We start from the raw sequence: 20,070 nt of genomic DNA, 5'->3' as shown, positions 1-20,070 counted from the left end.
ACAGTTCTAAGGTAGAGAAAATGTCCCAGTTAGAACAAGTCAATAAAAATGTCCAATCAAAGGTATCCAGGAAAAGATACCTTGATTCAAGAAGGCCAGTGAAGTTCAGGGTTTCTCTTTCATCTGGAAAGGCACATGGTGAACACAGTCAGGGTTCCTCTCTCATCTGGAAGGGCACGTGGTGAGCATGGTGTCATCTGCTAGCTTCTCCTGGCTTCCTGTTTCATGAAGCACCCCGGTGGCATTTTCCTTCTTCATCTCCAAAGGTCGCTGGCTGGTAGAGTCTGCTTCTCATGGCTATGTCATTCTGCTCTGCTCTCTCTGAATCTTTTATTCTCCAAAATGTTTCCTCTTTTATAGGACTCCAGAAACTTATCAAGATCCACCCAAATGGGTGGAGACATGTCATCACCTAATCCAGTTTAACAACTGCTCTTGATTAAATCACATCTCCAGGGAGATGATCTGAACATCCTGGATGATTAAACATCCTTTACAAAATGGGATTTTGATTAAAACATGGCTTTTCTAGGGTCCATACATCCTTTCAAACCAGCACATACTACCACCATGATGCAATCCATTTTCATCTCTCACCTGAGATAATTCCATTATTTTCTAACTAATTTTTCTGCTTTTGCCCTTGTTCCTTACCTATCTATTAACACAGTAGCTAGAACAATCCTAAAGAAAAATAGATCATATCATGTCAGTGTGTTCCCAAAACTTTATGATTCCACTCTTGGTAGGAGTCATAATCCTCACAGTGGCTAAAAGACTACTCAGTCACCCCTCCCCTACCAATTCACCTCTTTATTCTCTCTGACTTTATTACTTTCTAATTCCCCCCATTTGCCTCAATTCTAGACACACTGTCCTTCTTGCTGTTTCTTGAACACCACAGGTGCCTTCATCAGGCCCTTTGCACATATTATTGCCTCTGCATGGATTATCTTCCCCTCAATATTTGCAGTACTCACCACCTCCTTCAGACCATTCCTTAAATATCAGAATGTCTCTGGACACCCTGTTTAGATCCTCCAGTTCCCATAACACACAAGCACAAGCACATTTTCCCTGCCTCCCTTCCCTGCTTTAATTTTCTCTGCACTTAATAAAAACCATATCATATATTTTATTTTATTTATCTTATTTATTGTCATTCTTCCCCGCACTGTAATATAAATTCCATGTGTACTAGGGTTTTCTTCTGCTTTGTATTGTTAGTATCACCCAGAACAGTGTTTGCACACATCATTGCCTTTAGTAAATTTTTAGTTGATAAATGAACTTTTTAAAAGTATTTGTAAGGTGCATGATATTAGTATTAACAAGCTGAAATTATATCCCACTTATTTAACTTATCATATTATAGAATCATAGTTCCCCTGCTTTGCTGATTTTATAGTAATTCCAATAAAAGAATTAACTATAATTGTCTCCAGTAGACTTTTTAAAATTTGTCAATTCATACTTCTTTAGAACATGCCATTTTTATTCATTATTATGTTTGGTCTCATTTTAACTGTGTTTTATTCTTGAGGAGCAAGTTTTTTGTGCCTTTAAAATATAAAATTGTAGTTTGCTTCAAAGCCCTTTAAATGCAGTATTTTAAAGGGCTTTACATCAAGATGGTACTCAATGAAAGTAGAACTATTTTTTTTTTACATTCCGCATTGGAAAATTGTGTATAATCTACTGTAAATGAAGAATTGAGGGTGTCAAAATACGGTGTTGCCAAATTTTAGGAAAGATTGTTAATATTTGTAATTTAGGATATCGTAAATCTTGCAAGATTTTCTTTCATTTTCTCTTACTCTTCCTGCATATGACAGTATAGTTGTGAATGTGTGGATGTGCAGTTTCTCCCAACTATCTTTTCTAATTCACTCTGTTCCACCAGTTGTGATTTTCTTGAACTCTTTACTCAGGCCAGTTGCTTTCTAAAAGTTGACCATAATGGAAAACTGGTTTATAATTTTTATAATTAAATAGATATCAGATTCTGCTTTTATTTTTGAATACAAGTTTCTTTAAAAAAATTTGGCTTGATAGGCTTTTGTTTCTAACTTCTATTGATGCAATAACTTTTGGTAGAACAATATTTAGTATATAGTGGCTAGATCTAGGTGGATTCTAAATACAGTTTATCAGCCACATGATCATAGGAAAGTTGGCTAACATCTCTGATGTTTTCATTCATATCATAGTGTTAATTTCATCACTGAAGATTGTTGCAGGAATTAAATAAAGAGAATCAAGCAGTGAGCATGTAATTTTGAAGCTAAATCCCTATTAAGTTGTACCTGATGAAATTTGCAATTCCTTTCACTTTTCTGACAATTTATAAGCTTTTTACCCCTAAACTTTTGTTTGGCATCCTTCCCTACCTTTCCTTTGTTTTTGCTTTTCCTGGCATAAGTCTCACAGAAGATAAACAAAGTAAAAATTTTCATGCTACAGCTCTTCTTTTCAGCTAGTCAGATACTCTCTCCCTCCCTTCATTTGTCAGTCAACAAGTATTTAGTAAGGGCTCACAGAAAAATAGAGTACTGTAAGAGGGAGTTGAATACTTAATTCCACTTTGCAGTTATGCAAGCCTGTTGTTCCAGTTCAGACAAATGGAAACCCTAGCCTACCTGGAACAAGAACTTCTTCGATGTTAATCCTGTGTTAATGAATTTATTAAATTAGTCTTTGCTGACACAGAGAAGAGAGTACTTTGTTATAAGTAAGAGATTTTATTTTTAATCTATGCACATCTTTATGGATACCAATGGGGAAAGATGCGCTTTCAGCACAGCCAGGGAATATCAGGTTAGACCAGTATTTGCAGTGAGCATGTATGCTTAAGGAAGGAGATCTGGCATGAGCACAGGTCAGTTTAAACTCCTTTTTTAAAGGTGCAGAAGAAATTTTTTACTGTCTTAAAGTGTTTTCACTATTCTTTGATAAAGGAACTAATGAAATATTTTAAAGTTTCCCTTTCAATGGAGTATGATTTTAATTTATTTATAGTGAGCCTTATTCCAGAAAGCTTTTAGAGAGATTTTGAAAAATACATGAAATATAAGATAATCTAAATTATAAAAGGGGACAAAAGAAGAATGAAAATCACAGATGAGACTTTTAAAAAACAAGCTAAAGAAGCTAGCATTGAGAGTAGACAATACCTATACTAATGGCCTACACACTTTTGCCGATTGTTAGAATATAGATTTGGCTTTAAGCCTTCTAGCAATCAGCCCCAAAGAATAGTTTTGCAATTCACTATACAATAATGTAAAAATAAACCTATTGCTTGGGAGAAGCAAAACTATTTTTGTTACAAAAATCTGATAGGAATTTCTCCAGGAGTTCATGTGAAAATGATCCTCTGTGATAGAACACACAATACTCTCAACAGCAACTTGTAGGAGGAGCAAAGGTGAATTTCAAAGAGCTGTTTTCTGTAATCACTGGCAATATAGACCAATAACATCCAGTTATCTGCTGATCTGACTTGATCTCAGTACATACTTTAGAAAATCTAGAATCGATTCTTAAATGCCTTTTTGTCTCAGAAGAACTTTGTTAAATATTTGGTAGCATTGGTTGATATGTTCCAGGAATAAAGCTGTTCTCTTTATTCATAGTGCATACCAACACTTATTCTTTTACAAAATTTAAACCTTAGGTTGGATTGACATCTTCTGAAAATTGAGGTGCCCAAAAAGGATCCTGACATCAGGGACCATCCATCCTTATGGATGAGCTGAAGATGTACATGCCCTAACAAAAAATTCAACCTAATAGAATTGTTTTGAGTTTGCTTTAATGTCCAGACAAATGCCAGCCAAAAAAGTCCAAACTTCTACCATACCCTGTGTTATGATTACAGTAAATTTAGTCTGGAAGATTTTCAAGCATACCCACTGGTGGAAAATCTCAGAGCAGTTATAAAACCTTGTCTGACTTTGAGCCGTGTGACTTTCTGGTTTATCTTTAAAGCTAACTTTTTGCCGAGTGTATATTGAGAAAATGGAATGAAGGAACTTGTTGAGTAGAACTATTATTTATAAACCAGTTAAAAACTAAGGGACACCTTACCAAAAGCAATATACCTGAGTGCAGAATACGTAGCTCTTTCTTTCTGGCAGAAATTAGTTAACAAAGATATTCCTTATTAGTGAACACAAACTGTAATACCCTAATGTTTTTAAAAATAATAAACTACTTGTCTTAAAACTGAGAGAGGTACATGTCCTAGTTTTTACAAAGTAATATCATATTATTGAGAAACAAGTTAACAGGAATTTGGGGTAGAAAATACCCTTTTAAACCCACAGAAAAATTTTTAGCCATTCATCAAGACCCTTTCTACTTTCCTGACTCTTGCAGAATTAAGTATTGGTTCTGAATAAACATCAGTGTGTGTACAAAGAATTTACCAATGGGAGATAGTTAATGAGTAGAAAGGTTTATGTTACTGTCAAAGGTTAAAAAATGTGTGACTTTGTGATGCTTATTGTGACTTAATAATAATCTGCCTAGTCTGGTGCTTACTAACTATTACCATGTGGTCCTCTGTGATGATAATTGATGGTAATGAGTTCAAAGGCAAAATAACGATTGACTAGAGCAGTATTCTAGGAAATAGGAAATTCAATTTCTAGCCTTAGTTCGGTCAAGATTTTATAATATTGGTCATATCTTTTGAATGCTCTGTATCTCAGCTTCTCCATCTGTTAAACTGAGTTCATAATAACTGCCCTGGTCTGTCTCATGGGGATGTTACATGGACAAATTAGATAAGTGAAAAAGTGCCTTGGAGGTAAAGCCACTCTACGAATAAAAATTAGTGTGATGTAGGTACTGAGAAGTATGTTGCAGAGGCAGAATGGTTAATCTCTTCAGGCCTCATGGCTAGATAAGGCTTCATAATGGATTCCTGTCAAGCAAACGAAACCCCTATTATCAGTATATGACTGTGTAGTATTTAATGGAAAAAATCTCTTTACAAATATTTTTTATCTTGATAGGAATGTACATTAAAAATCAGCCATGTGTAAATTAAATAAAACCTGTTTCCAAGTAGCTTCAAACAATCCATAATACTCAGTTTACAGATTTTGTAGTCATTAGTAGGGGGTAAGGATTTGATATGTTTAATAAAGTTAAGTTCATGAAACAGTATGTGGGGATGAGAAATTGACTAGAGTGTTTTGGGGTAATAATTAACTATCTTTAAAACTCTGACATACCAAACTGGGATTTTTGTTTTCTTCATTTTATAAAAATATCAAACTCTGATCTCTGACTAAAACATATATTTTTCCGGTTGCTTCAGTTTCTGTCACAGTTAACACTCAATCATAATCAATCATAATCATTACCCAGACAGGGTCACTCATTGCAACTCAATAAAACATGCTACCACATCCTCTCAAGACAGAAAAATGGGGGGAAATGGCCTTTCTTTAAGGAATCCCTTAAGTGTTTTTACTCCTTTCCCCTTTTCTCTTCATATAAATACACAGATTCCCTATGTAAATTTACACCACTCATGTGTTCAGAATTGAGGAGGAGAATTAAGCAAGTATTTAATTGAGTCTATGTTAGCTGTCCAGGCTAACTTCAGAAACTTTTATTCCTGAGCAATATTGATCTTTCTTCTGGCAGGGGGCCGTTCCTTGTGGCCCTGGGGAAATCTTGGCACCCAGAAGAATTTAACTGTGCTCACTGCAAAAATACTATGGCCTACATTGGATTTGTAGAGGAGAAGGGAGCCCTGTATTGTGAGCTGTGCTATGAGAAATTCTTTGCTCCTGAATGTGGTCGGTGCCAAAGGAAGATCCTTGGAGTAAGTACTGGAAACCTTTTTATTTTGAGTATGTATTTAAGCAGATTAATTTTCAGTATGAAACTGTTCGATCATCTCTTTTTATTTTCTTCTTGCTTTATTCCCTCTCTCTTTTCATCACTATTTATTAGTATGAAGTAAAATTAAATAGACCTCTGTAGTAGTGTATCAGAAATACAGGGTTGGTTGTCTTTGGTTTTGTCTTACTGAGTGCTGGCTAGCCTGGTGAAAGTCTAGCCACTGTGAGGGAAATATAAATGAGTGCGGGTGTGCTACTTCTACAGGACCCTGTTTGCTCAGGAATCAAGAAGTCGCATAGGACCACACACATCAGTGTTTTCAGAACTGGCGCCTTTACCGTTTTAAATTAAATTCCATAGCTTTTTTAGGACAGCATTTCCCCACTTGTCAGGGTTCAAGCTTGGGACACAGATCTCATGAAATATAAAAGCATACCGCTTATAATTATGTTTTTCTAAATGTATATGATGTTTAAAAATATAATCTCAGTTTTAGGAGAGTATATATTTGAAGGAAAAATAATTTCAAACCACAACTTTTTTTGTTAGGTGTTTTTTTGTTGTTTTGGTTTTGGTTGTTTAGTTTTTTTAACTTTTTTTTATTGTGAAATATAACTATATAGAAAAAAACAATAAATTTCCAAGTACATTTTAACAAGTGCTTATAAAACAGATTTTAAAGTTTGGTCTGGATGACAATTCCATTATTTATTTATTTTTCTTCTAGCTGCTCCAAGACACTGGAAACCAACAAAAATATCAATATAATGATTCAGTAGTCACATTCATTTGTTAAATCCTATCTTCTCTGTTATAATCCTCCTCTTTTTTTTTCTTTTTTGTGAAAAATAACATATAAACAAAAAAGCAATAAATTTCAGAGTGCATCACTACAGTTAGTTGTAAAACAAATTTTTGAGTTTGGTATGGGTTACAGGTTTTTAGTTTTTTACTTCTAGCTGCTCTAAGTTATTGGAGGCTGAAAGAAATATCTGTATAATGGTTCAGCACTTATATACTATACTCTGTGTAACTCCACAGTCACCTTTGATCTTTCTCCCACTTTTTCAGGCTATTTGGGTTATGCCCATTCTAACTTTTTCATTTTGGAAGGGCTGTCAGTAATATGGAGTAGAGGAATGGAACTAGTTGATATTCTGGAGAGGCTGGCCCCTCTGCATTTCAGAAATTATCTGGTCTAGGCACCCATCTGGAGTTTGTAGGTTTTGGAAAGTTGGCCTAATACATGGAACTTTTGTAGAATCTTATATAATGCCCTAGGTAAATTGTTTAGGATTGGCAAGAATGGTTTTGGTTGAGATTTGGCAAGTTATGATAGATAGTAATGTCTAACTGAAGCTTGTGTAAGAGTGACCTTCAGAGTAGCCTCTCAACTCTATTTGAACTCTCTCAGCCACTGATACCTTATTTGTTACACTTCTTTTCCCCCTTTTTGTCAGGATGGCATTGTTGATAACATGGTGCAAGGGCCAAACTCATCCCTAGGAGTCATCTCCCACACTGTCAGGGAGACTTTCACCCCTGGATGTCATGTTCCAGGTAGTGGGGGAGGGCAGTGGTTTCACTTGCAGAGTTGGGCTTAGAGAGAGAGAATGGCTACATCTGAGCAACAACAGAGGTCCTCCACAGGTAACTTTTAGGCATATCTATAGGTAGGCTAAGCTTCTCTGCTACATACATACGCTTCACAAGAGCAAACTTCAAGATCAAGGGCTTGGTCTATTGATTTGCATGTCCCTGATGTTTGACACAATGTCTGTGGTTTCCCCAGTAGTAAAGTTTAATAGTTCTTTATTTTTTCTCCCATGGTTATTTGTTCCTTTGCAAAAATAGGAGTAATTTAGAAATCAGATACATAAATAAATTGTGAATGAATGAATTTCCTGCTCTGGAATACCTAGTTGCAATTATGAGGTAAGGGTTACTCTAACTCCCATTAGTACCTAAGTGTTTCCTATGGATGACCAGGAGCTGGATTTTTGTTTGAGAAGTAACCAGATTGCCAGGCCTCGTGCAAAAGTTGGAAATGGCAATGATGAATTTTGGTACTCTCAATATGAAATACAATAATGAAACCAATTAATGTCACTTGAGAGAAGATTTAATGTGAAATATTGAATACTCTTTTTTTTTTTTTGGCAGTAACTTGATCAACACCACAGTTTATTTGTAAACATGTTATATGTGTCAATAATCAAATTGACAATACTTTTATACATTTCATTGTATATTTTTAACATCATACCAGAAAACAATCCACTAGTACTCAGTTACAGTTTTGGTACTTAATAATCTGGGAATACAAATATTTGAAACACTGAACATAAAACAGAAACATGAATGGCAAAGGAAACTAAAAATAATAACATAAACCACCATACCCCCAATAAACAAATATAAAAGCATCCAGTTACTTATTTTTAAAGAATATACCCAGGAAATCAGATGACTGTACTTTTTTAAAAAGTAACACAGAGTTGTATTTCTTTAGACCCTCTTAAAAGTAAAATTACACCATACTAACTTCCATGTCCTTCTTGATGTTTATTCTACCTTCTCTTGGTTTCTAAAGAATATGTGCCAAATGAAATCACTCCAAACATTTGCAAAAAAAAAAAAATCAGACCAAAATTATTTATTGAATCTTCTTTGGTAAATGAAGTCTATATTCTAAATTTACCTTTTCATTGAATTGGTTCAATACTTTTAAGATGTAAGGAATTATTGATTACTCTTAATTTTAGGATTCCTCTTTATATAGGAAAGGAAATCTTACACTTGTTATTTCAGAGATTGGCCAGAACTTCACTAAATAATAGATTTTCTGGATTGCATTTTAGTTGTTTGGTTACGTAGTAAACAGAAAGGGTAATAATGTGTCTCAGGGATGGAAAGGGAAGTATATGCTGAAGGCTTTATGCAATGATTTGGTTCAATGTACATTTGTTGTAATGAACTGTGGCATTTTCTATGGGTAATAATTCACCTATATTATTTTCTTTTATTTAACAGTATTTTTATTATAAAAGAAAACATTTTCACTCTAGAAAATATAAAGAATAAAATTTAAGTGACCTGTATTATTTAGCCACCCTAAATAATCACTGTTAAATTTACAGGGTATTTTCTTCTAGTTTGCGCTTTACAAGTAATCCATTTACAATATTATAATCATACTTTATGAATAGTATCATATTTTTGTGATAAATATTATGAAGAGAAAAAGCCTATGTTATTAAAAAAGTCCATGTTCTTCAAGAATATTTTTGATAGTTCCATCTTCTTCTCTCAGTCCAAGGCTAAATCCAGCTCCCAAAAAAACGTCTTTTAGTAATTAGAATCTGACCCATATTAGTAATTAGAATCTGACTCATATATATAACACTTCGTATATTTAACCATAGGGCCATTGTTGACTAGAATCCATGCTTTATCCAAATTTCAGACACTTGCATGAGTGTATGCTTAGTATAGTCCTCCGGTCATCGCTAAACCTCAAACACCTGTAAAACTGATTGGGTTATTTATTAATTATTGGCACATTATAATGTGCCAATGCATTAAGTTTGTTTTAATTTTAAAATACTTCCCCATTCACCCATAACATTTTTAAGATAATACTATTAAACCAGTATAGATTAAATTAATGAATGTTTCCTGACACACTTTGAATGAAAGCAAAATCTAACAAGCACTTATGAAATGCTTACTTTTTTCATTGTATGCATAATGTACAGATAGCACAGTCATCATTCTTTAAATAGGTTTATTCAGTGTATTTGTGAAAAACACGTATTGAAGTGAATTGTTTGAGGTAATAATCAACTCTGTCCTTAAGTACCTCCTGTTACCTAGATGCAACGCTCAAGGAAAAAAACATGTGTCTATTTTGTGTAAGTTTTACAAGGCTCTGTTGGTACAGCTATTAGAGTAAGCTCTTATATTTTTTGTACATTTATTGTCATCTTCTTTTACATCCTTTCTGTAACAGGAAGTCATCAATGCTTTGAAACAAACTTGGCATGTTTCCTGTTTTGTATGTGTAGCCTGTGGAAAACCCATTCGTAATAATGTTTTTCACTTAGAGGATGGTGAACCCTACTGTGAGACAGGTAAAATCATGAAGCCATTTGTTTCTTAAGTCTTGAATAAAGATCAAACATTAATCCTTATATTGCTATATAGTTGAAAGATAATATTAGCAAATTGTTTTCCTAATTGTTTTGGGGGCATTTAAGGTTACTCTTAATATGTATATAGCAAAAAAACTATGTAAACTTGTTAAAGTGACTTTTGTCAAAACAAATATTCCCAACTTCATTATGAGAATTTAGCACACAAACATTACTTAGTAAGAAAAAAATATTTTGTTTGAATCCATATTAATTTATGCATACAAATTTTCTACCAAATTGTGTAGCTTAAAACCACATTATACTCCAGCAGTAAATTTTGAGTAATTATAAACATGGGACACATTCAACTTTTGAATATATTGTTTTGCTGTTTTAAAGAAACAGGCTCGAGAATAAATTTAAAATCTTCTGTTACTTTTACTGAATGGAAGGGCAATCCTGGCTTACATTGTTCCCTAGATAAAATTACTTTTAATATACCAGGCTCTAAGGACCTGCCTACCTCATTTGTCTTATTATATGAACTCTATACACTTTCTTTTCCTTCCCAAAGACTGTAAGTGAACTTTTATAACATTTATTAATATTGATCTGTTCTGCTCAAAGCAGATACCATGAAATACATTGGTTTTAACAATGGGAATTTATTAACTTACAAGCTTCCAGTTTTGAGGCTGAGAAATATGTCTAATCAAGACATTATCAGGTAATGCTTTCTTCCCAGAGACCCACTACCAATGATCCTGGTCTCCTCTGTCACATGACAAGGCACATGTAGTGTCTTCTTATCTCTCCTTTCTTTTGCAGGTTTCACTGCTTTCAGCTTCTTGCTTCCTGGCCTTTTTCTCTTTGTCTGAATTTCATTCTCTTATAAAGGATTACAGTAAAAGGATAAAGACCCACTCTGAACTAACCTTATCAAAAGATCCCCTTACTGTATTAGTTTGTTAAATGCTACTGGAATGCAATATACCAGAAATGGAATAGCTTTTATAACGCAAATTTATTAAGTTGCACATTTACAGTTCTAAAGCTATAAAAATGTCCAAACTAAGACATCCAGAGAAAGATGCCTTGACTCAAGAAAGACCAGTGGGTCCAGAACACTTCTGTCAGCTGGGAAGGCATGAGACTGGTGTCTGCTGGGTCTTTGGCTTCTGGTTTCAAACAGCTTCCCTGGGGGTGTTTACTTTCTTTATCTTCAAACATCTGGGTCCCCTGTTGGTTCTATTGGTTCTGTTGGCTCTGAAGCTTTTTCCAAAATGGTTCTATCTTAAAGAACTCCTGTAAGCAGCCCCACCTTGAATGGATGGAGACAATCTCCATGGAAACCACCCAATCAAAAAGTCCCATCCACAGTTGGGTGGGTCCCATCTCCATTGAAACAACTCAATCAAGATTGCACCCAGTAATATTAAATCAGGATTAAAGAACATGGCTTTTCTGGGGAACACAGCAGTTTGATACTGCACACTTAGCATTTCTCCACTCACTATCACTGTATTTCCATTATTGAGTGTTATTTGTTCTACCTTAAAACTCAAAATGTGGTACTCAAACCTCTTTCAATATTCTAAGGTAGCCAAATTAAAGGAGCAGTTTCCAATTGAGGCTATATCAACATCACTCACCTTTTCTTCACCCACTCCATATTCTCTTGTTTTCACCATCCTTTTGGCTCTGTAGTTAGGACTAACCTGGATCTATTCCAGACCGTCCACCAGAAAGTCCTGAAAATTCCAGAGATGTACCCCATGTGCCATTTTGGGACAGATTGTCTGCAGGCTCGATTTAACCAGAATGTTTCATGTTTTGGAATTCCACTGAAATTTACTGAAGCTTGACAAGACATTCTGACTAACTGGCAGATAATCCCTATCTAGCCAAAATGGATATAAAATGAACTAGTATTATCCTCTTTAATGTATTCTTAAAATTTATTTTTTAAAGCCCAATGAATTGCTCACAGAAAGGGAAAAATACTTTTGAAGATTTATTTAAATATTGTTTCTGATCAACTTGGTACTATTTTTCTTTTTTCTTTAACCTCTCAAATCTGTTCCTAACTCAGTCTTCCATATCTCTCTAAATAGCCCCCATTGTCCTTTGGATTCTGTTCTTTCCCTTGTTTCCCCCATATCCAATCCCATTCGTAAATCCTAGCAGTTCTGTCTCCCCCATTGTATATTGAAATCCATTAATTTCTCTCCATCTTAACTTTTACCACTAAATCCTACTCTCTCTCTTACCTTTTGCCTGGAAATCCTGATAGCCAACTAAATGATATGCCTCCTTCTTCCCAATCCCCAAATAGCAGCTCCACAGAAACTACAATGATATTTTTAAAAATGTGAATCAGATTGTGCTTAAAATCTTTCATTGACTCCCACTCTACCATGGCCTACTTTGCCAACCTTATATCCTCCCACCTTGCCTTCTTCATTGGGTACTAGACATAGCCAACCCCTTTGCTGTTTCTGAACATGCTAAGATTTTTCCTGCCTCCAGGGCTTTTGTACTTGCTCTAACTACAGTGTTCTACCCCAACTTTTCTGTGGTGGCTCCTCTTTGTTCTTCAAGTCTCATCATAGCTATTACCTTCTCAGAGAGGCCTCTCTAACCCTCCTGTATAATATAGTGGCCCTGTTCTTCCCCCCCCCCCCCCCCACTCTCCCTGTGCCTAGAACAATTATTCTGTATCACATCACAGTTTTCTTTCCTTCATGGCACTTTACACTATCTGAAATTACTTATTTTCATTATTTTTAAAAATATAATAAATAGAGATATCCTGCCCCCACTGAGAATATAAACCTCATGAGGAGAGCAACCACATTTGTCTTCTTGACCACTGTACCCCCCAGTGTTGAGAACAGTGCCTGTGTACAGTAGGACTCTATAGATACGAGTTTTCATTTCCTAGGCTGATTAAAGCAAATACTGTTAAATGCTTTGGCCTAAACAATGGGAGTTTATTTGATCATGGTTAGAGTCTGGGAAAATGTCTAAGTAAAGGCAGTACTTTCTTCTCGAAGACCAGCTGCCTGTGATCCTTTGCTCACTGAATTGTCTGCCACATGGCAAGATTTATGTCGCGTCTGCTGATCTCTCCCTTCTCTTCCTAGTTTCATTGCTTTTCAACTTCTTGCCTCCTCAGCTTTCTCTCCTTGTCTTGCTTCCTTTTGCAAAGGACTCTAGTAATAGGATTATGACCCATCCTGTATGAAGTGGGGCACACTTTAACTGAAGTAACCTTATCAAAAGGTCCAGCTTACAATGGGGCTCACATCCACCGGAATGGATTAAGTTTAAAAGCATGTATTTTTCTGAGATACATACAGCTCCAGAGCACCACAATATGTATTGAGCAAATGGTGCTAAGGAATTCAGGATATTGAAGAATGCTAAAAAAGATTAAGTTGAAAATGATAGCTTACTTTCTCTTACAGCCCTGGTTGAGTTGAAAATATCAAAGACCAAAGGGTGAACAGTGAATAGACACAGTAGTGAGAGTAAGAGAAAATTACATAAAAGAAAATTAAAACACTAATAAGTTCTAATTTAGTAATAGCAGGAAAATACTTGTCAAAACTGCTTTCTCAGAAGGAAATCTTGCTAGTGTTTTAGAACTGTAATTTGTGTCAAGGAAATGGTATTCTCTGGCTAAGAGATTTTCAGCATGAAGTCATAAAATTGAAAGGAAAGCACAGCGAAAAAAATTGTGGCTAATATTGTTGTGATACAGTCTAGCTAAGAACTCAACCATGGCAGTTTTTTCAGTACCAAGTCAGATGTACAATGAAATTTGCCAATATCAGGCATTTGTTCTTAATTACTGTTTATTAGTCTTATTGTTGCTAGTGATTGGAAGTCCTTTTGTATCTTTTTTGAAAGTCATATCTACCAATAATTTGTCAGAGAATAGTGTTGTTCTTCATGCTATTTGGGCATTAACATAGTTAGAAGTGAGAAATATTACATGTAGAAATATAATTAAAATGTTAAGTTGTGTAAAACACTTTTTACCAAAAGAAATCTAAAGCATGTTAAACATATATTGTAAGCCAAATATTATGCTTCCTCCTTAAGTTTTCTAATTACTATAATCTTTGTTTTTATCAGCTTTAAACACTCACAGTATTGCTTACATATAGTAATAGATTTGCAGTTTACCAGGTTTTTTCACATTCTCCTATTTGATTCTGATTTTGTTGCTGCTTTCTAAGAACTGTCATTCTAAAGTATACTTTGATTTGAAACCAAACACATAAGAAAAGGCAAAACTCTATGGACACATTTACAATAAAGGGATTTCCTGATGCTGAGTATGTGTCAAGTAAACATTTCCACCACATTTGTGTTTTCAGCTGAGTTTAATTGATATTTATGATGTGCTATCTAGTACATGTAGGTCCCGTTCTAGGTGTTTGGAATACAAAGACATAAGAAAGACACCATAACTTCTCTCAGGAGCCTCACAGTCTAGTAAGCGAGTCAAACATGTAAACTTCCATAAATTTCTTTAAGTGATTAGATCCTTTCTTCTTTATTTAGCAACCAAAAGGAACTTAGACTTATACCTGGTTTTAGTCCTTGAAGTCTTGAAATTTTAAGCAAATTTGCTAAAAGAAAAGTTTAGCTGAAGTAACTAAAACCTAGTTACTTTAATTTATATCATTATTTATTGCTCTTTGCATATATATTTTAAAGGTTGCCTTTAAAATAGAAGGTTCTTTATATCTCAGAATGGTAAGTTGCTTTAGGGACTTAAAGAGTGTTCTGATATGCACCAATTTTGGTGTCCTAAATAAAACAGAAGTTTGCCTTCTGTTTGAATTATGCCTCTTCAGGTGTTCATTAAGTGAATTTGATGGACATGTTAGTCTCTTTGTGGTGTTTGAACTAAGTCTCTCTCTTTCTCTCTCCTCTTGCAATACAGATTATTATGCTCTCTTTGGTACCATATGCCGTGGATGTGAATTTCCCATAGAAGCTGGTGACATGTTCCTGGAAGCTCTGGGTTATACCTGGCATGACACTTGCTTTGTATGCTCAGTAAGTAAACTCTGTTTCCTAATTAAAGGAGTGAAGTTCTAGCCTAAGTAATTAATAGAAATAACAGCACTGTGTTTCGAATGTAAAGAAAAATCTTTTTACACTGATATTTACAGTTTGTAACAATTTTTGGCACTTTTTACAATTATTTGGCACACAATAAGATGCTTATCCCTTTAGAAAAAAAATACTATTTTTAATGCAGTTTTCTTTATGGAGAACTTAAATATTTCTTAAAACAGTAAGATTCCTATTTTTAAGCTTGATTTTATTGGGATATTTTAGTCATTTTTGGAAACATTAGATGCTTAAAATAGAAACAAATAATTGTAAAATCTGTTATTGAATTAACATTGGGAGTAAACTCTTTATGTTGATTCACTTCCTTCCTTAGCCTATTATTTTCTATTTGAGCCTGTAATTGCAACCTGTAGGGGAAGGTGCAAGGGTAGTTCAGTAGTAGAATTCTCACCTGCCATGCAGGAGACCCGGGTTTGATTCCTGGTCCATGCACTTCTCAAGAAACAAACAAGACAAAAATTCAGCAAATGGTGCTGCAATAACAGGATACTCACATGGAAAAATAATGAAATGTGACCCTGCCATATAGCATACAAAAAAAAAGCACTGAAATATTTACTTATTTAATTAGATATTTTATTAATATTTTTGTTTCTTTTTTAATACCAAGTATAGATTCACAGATTAACATTAGCCTAAGATTTGTGAGTGTGTATTTAGAAAGAAAATATCTAGTTAAAGATGTTCTATACTGAAATTGATTTTTTATTAGATTTAGTGTATCTAACAGTTTTCAATGTCCATTGTATAAAGTTGAAAAAGTAATGTTCATTGAAGTTAAATGATTTCCCCCAAATATTACTATTGAGCCTTTTATTATTTACCTCATCCATCTCTTAGACTTTTTTAAAAACTTTTTTTATTGTATAGTATAACATATATACAAAGCAAAGAAATAAAAAAGAAATAGTTTTCAAAGCACTCTTCAACAAGTAGTTACAGGACAGATCCCAGAGTTTGTCTTGCACTACCATATGATCCTCTCAGATTTTTCTTCTAGCTGCTCCGGAATATAGGAGGCTAGAAGGCTTACATAGTTTTTAGCATCACAGTCAACTTTTTTTCCTTCTTTTTTTGTGAAAAATAACCTAATTTTTTTATTAAAAATTTTTTTATAAAAAGCAATATATTTTAAAGCACAGCACCACAATTAGGTGTAGAACGTATTTCAGAGTTTGGCATGGGTTACAATTCCATAATTTTAGGCTTTTACTTCTAGTTCCTCTAAGATACTGGAGACTAAAAGAGATGCCAATTTAATGATTCAGCATTCATATTCCTTTGTTAAATCTCATCTTCACTGTATAACTTCACCATCACCTTTGATCTTTCCATTCCTCTCTTTAGGGGTGTTTGGGCTATGGCCATTCTAAATTTTTCATATTGGAAACATCCCTTAGACTTTTTAAAACTTATAAATAAGCAACAACTTTTAGCAGATTTGCCTTTTCTTACTTTCTGGTAGAGCTGCTTGTCAGAAATTTGTTTAATTACATTTGTATAATTATAATTAACAAAGGCAGTAGGAAAAACAAGAAGACATGAATGTGGATAGTTAACTGACTAATGTAATCATCCAGGATCTTAAACAAAGAAACAATTTAAAAAGATTCAGCAGGTTTATTATACCTATGTATTTTGAGGCAGCTTAAAGTTGGTCTTGAAAACATTTGGCAAGGCAATTGAATTGTGTTTTCTTTCTGATTGGTTTGGTTATCTAAACAGGAAGCAGATTTACAGTATTGATTGGAATTTGGGGAGAGAAGGTATAGTTAATATGACTTCTTTATATATTGATTTTTTCATTAGGACTAATTGCTTCCCTCCCAAGGGAAGAAATTATAATTTCAAAAGAAAAATAATCATCAGTGACTTAAGCAAATTAGATTATATTCCAGGAAAAAGTCATGTTCATTGCTTTCAAAAGATTACATGAAATATCATAGTAAATGTGAAATGTCAAGGTGTCTGACACGAGCCAACCAAAGTGCTTGGTCGTATTATCCATTGGTTGTAAAATCACCTTTCCCTTCCATACCTGACGAAATAATGATGTTCTCTTAAATGTTTCTTTTTCAGGTGTGTTGTGAAAGTTTGGAAGGTCAGACCTTTTTCTCCAAGAAGGACAAGCCACTTTGCAAGAAACATGCTCATTCTGTGAATTTTTAAAAGTCAGCAGTTCAGGGGAAGAGAAGAAATTTGAAGAGAAAGAATAATTAAAATTACCGATTTTTAGTTTATTTATGTGGAGTTTTGAAAAATAAGAGTGGCCCTGAAGGGATAAATTCCGGTTTTAAAAACCAAGTCTATGAAGAAATATTTGGCTTCATAAAGCAAAGAAAGAAACAGTTTGGTATTTTTTAATACTTTTTTACCCTTTATTTTCTGGCCATGAAATAACTTTTATAAAAACCAATTTCCTGGTTGACTATTAAATTCATCTTAGAATAAATTAGTGAAGAATTAAATTTTAGAATAAGAATTTCAACCTGTTTGCTGAAATAATTCCTTCTTTCCTTGTTAGGTAATTATGAGTAAATCTGTAAAAGACAATGAAAAATGCTATAAGCTTTATTGCTAAGAGAATCACCATATTAAAAAAACTAAAAGAATGTTTATCTTTACAACACCAAATAGAATTGTATCAGTAGTGTTGGTGTTTAAAAAACATATGTAAATCTTTTTTGTCTTTCAGTTGATCATTCTGATAGGAGAGGCCAATCAGACTTTTTTATCAAAATGTGTCATGCCAATAAGAAAATTCCCATTTCTCTCTCCCCCAAAAGCTACTATATAGTTTATAATATCAAATTTTTGCCTTTTATTAGTTATAAATAGATGACTGTTTCATTTATTGTGTATGTTTTGTCACTTGTATTGTTCAAACTCCATTTTTTCCCCCTTCCCTCATGCTGAGATAAAGAGCCAATTAAATAACTTGGGGCTCTGAAATTAATTTTTTCTCTCTCTTTAAAGAGAGTAAGTAGAAAAGAATATAGTTGGGAATTTATAGTAAATCAGAGGATTTTACCCAAAGAAAAAAACCATATTAAAAAAACTAAAAGAATGTTTATCTTACTGAATGTCTATCTTCAGTTTATCAACTGAAAGACAAAAAAGATTTACATATGTTTTTTAAACACCAACACTACTGATACAATTCTATTTGGTGTTGTAAAGATAAACATTCTTTTAGTTTTTTTAGTATGGTGATTAATATGGTGATTATTTACTCCCTTTCAGATAATAAATCAATTGGGTCAGTTTCAGAGTTTGACAACTGACCAGTGAAGGTTTGAGAGCACTCACTTTTGCTTTAATTCTACATTATAAAAATAACTAGAAGATTGGCTTGGGAATGTGATAAAACCTAGTTAGTTGTTTTTGTTGTTTTTGGTAGTTCTCTCTCAATATATGCAAACTACTTTCAGTGATTATGAAGTTTGGAGAGCTTTTATTTTCAGATGTTTGGTAGTGTAAGACTTTAGAAGACAATTATTCAAACTGACCCATTACTTGTTTTCCTGATTTGGAAACAGAGCTATATAGATATCACATGGAGATAGAGAAACAACTGTGGTGAAATTATGCATTCAGTTTATATTTGCCCAGTAAGAAAGCAGATCATGGCATTAGATGGTTTTTTTCTTTGTTCTCTCTTTGTTTCTTGAATGGATGTAAGCCTGTGATCCCACTAAGTTATAATTTAAGTTTGTTTGGTGTAAGGTGCTTCTAAAGTTGAGACAGAGCCCTTCCTGCCCCATCACTCACAACTTCACTTCCATTGTGTGCATGTTTGTTATAGAGGAAGGTTTGGCTACAATATTTTTTTAACCTCCCTAAGAACTTTCAGGGCTTCTGTCTTGAAAGCTGTTAATTTATGGTCTAGCAGATTTATATTATATGCAGATAATCATTAACTGGGGATAAAAGTATGAGAAGAGGGGACCAAAGTGTCAAACTGAATGCTCCACCAACAGTAACCCCAGACTACCTCCTCAGCCTGCATCTTGTAGGGAGGCAGGGAGTTTCTTTTGGAATAAAGTTCTGGAATTGAATTGTGCATTATTCCTCATTGCTGCTGAAACCGCCTGGAGAAGACACGTTGGCTGATGTGCATTGACATATATCCTTATGTCAGTCTTTTGCATTATACAATACGAACTAACTTGGTTTTATTTTGGCTTTGTGCAGATATTTTTGTTTAATTTCGCCTCTTTAGATTCTATATATGTTAAGATAGTATTTGATAATTCAGTGGCATTTGTGAATTTTCTTCAAAGACTTTTATTTGGCCTGGATTTCTTATAAAAGCTATCTATTCATTAAGGATTTCTTTCCCTTTTTTTTTTTAGACTTTGCTTCTACATATTCACAGAGCATGATGTTGCATTACTCCTAATTTTATCCCTAAAAGGGTAATTTTGCTGCTTAATTTATCATTTGTGCTTTGTCTTTGTGCTTTGTCTGTCTCTTCTATGGCAAAGCTCTATATCTGTTCTTTTAAAACAATTAATCCTGTGAAATAAATATTGAACATTACCCAGAAGAATCTCTGTATTTTCCAGTGGAGAATGCCATATTTAATACACCAGCATTAATCCTTTAATAACTGGCAGAGCACTTTATTCTTCTGGTGAGCTCCCTGAATATTTATTTTTCTGATTATAAATATTCCAAGTCAATAGCATTTATCATTATTATTTCTTCAATGTAGAGCATTCTCTTTTAGTCTCTCTAGGTGTATATTTTGGAATCCTATAGTTGATAAAACACAGATTAACATCACAATACATGACTCTAAAAACTGCCCTATCTGGATTTCCTAATTTTGAAATTTTATCCATAGGTTCAGATTTATAATATTTCTGTGGACTTATATGGACTGAATGTTTCCTGCTGAAGTAGCAACATA

General features: G+C 33.9%; 1 protein-coding gene across 14 annotated transcripts in view; it reads left to right on the top strand.

Annotated features, from left to right (window-relative positions):
- Nucleotides 1-19,213, top strand: part of PDLIM5 (PDZ and LIM domain 5) — a 241,396-nt gene extending 222,183 nt beyond the window's left edge. For all 14 annotated transcript variants that reach the window (XM_077142839.1, XM_077142838.1, XM_077142837.1 and 11 more), the window contains 4 exons: nucleotides 5,662-5,842; nucleotides 9,875-9,995; nucleotides 14,959-15,074; nucleotides 17,235-19,213. In XM_077142839.1, the coding sequence (XP_076998954.1) occupies nucleotides 5,662-5,842; nucleotides 9,875-9,995; nucleotides 14,959-15,074; nucleotides 17,235-17,324 (508 nt within the window). In that variant the 3' untranslated portion in view covers nucleotides 17,325-19,213. The remainder of the gene's footprint in view (nucleotides 1-5,661; nucleotides 5,843-9,874; nucleotides 9,996-14,958; nucleotides 15,075-17,234) is intronic.
- The last annotated feature ends 857 nt before the right edge of the window (nucleotides 19,214-20,070 follow it).

This window comes from Tamandua tetradactyla, chromosome 24, assembly GCF_023851605.1.
Source record: "Tamandua tetradactyla isolate mTamTet1 chromosome 24, mTamTet1.pri, whole genome shotgun sequence".
NCBI lineage: Eukaryota > Metazoa > Chordata > Mammalia > Pilosa > Myrmecophagidae > Tamandua > Tamandua tetradactyla.
The sequence above is the reverse complement of the archived record's forward strand: the minus strand, read 5'-3'. Positions and strand labels throughout refer to the sequence as shown.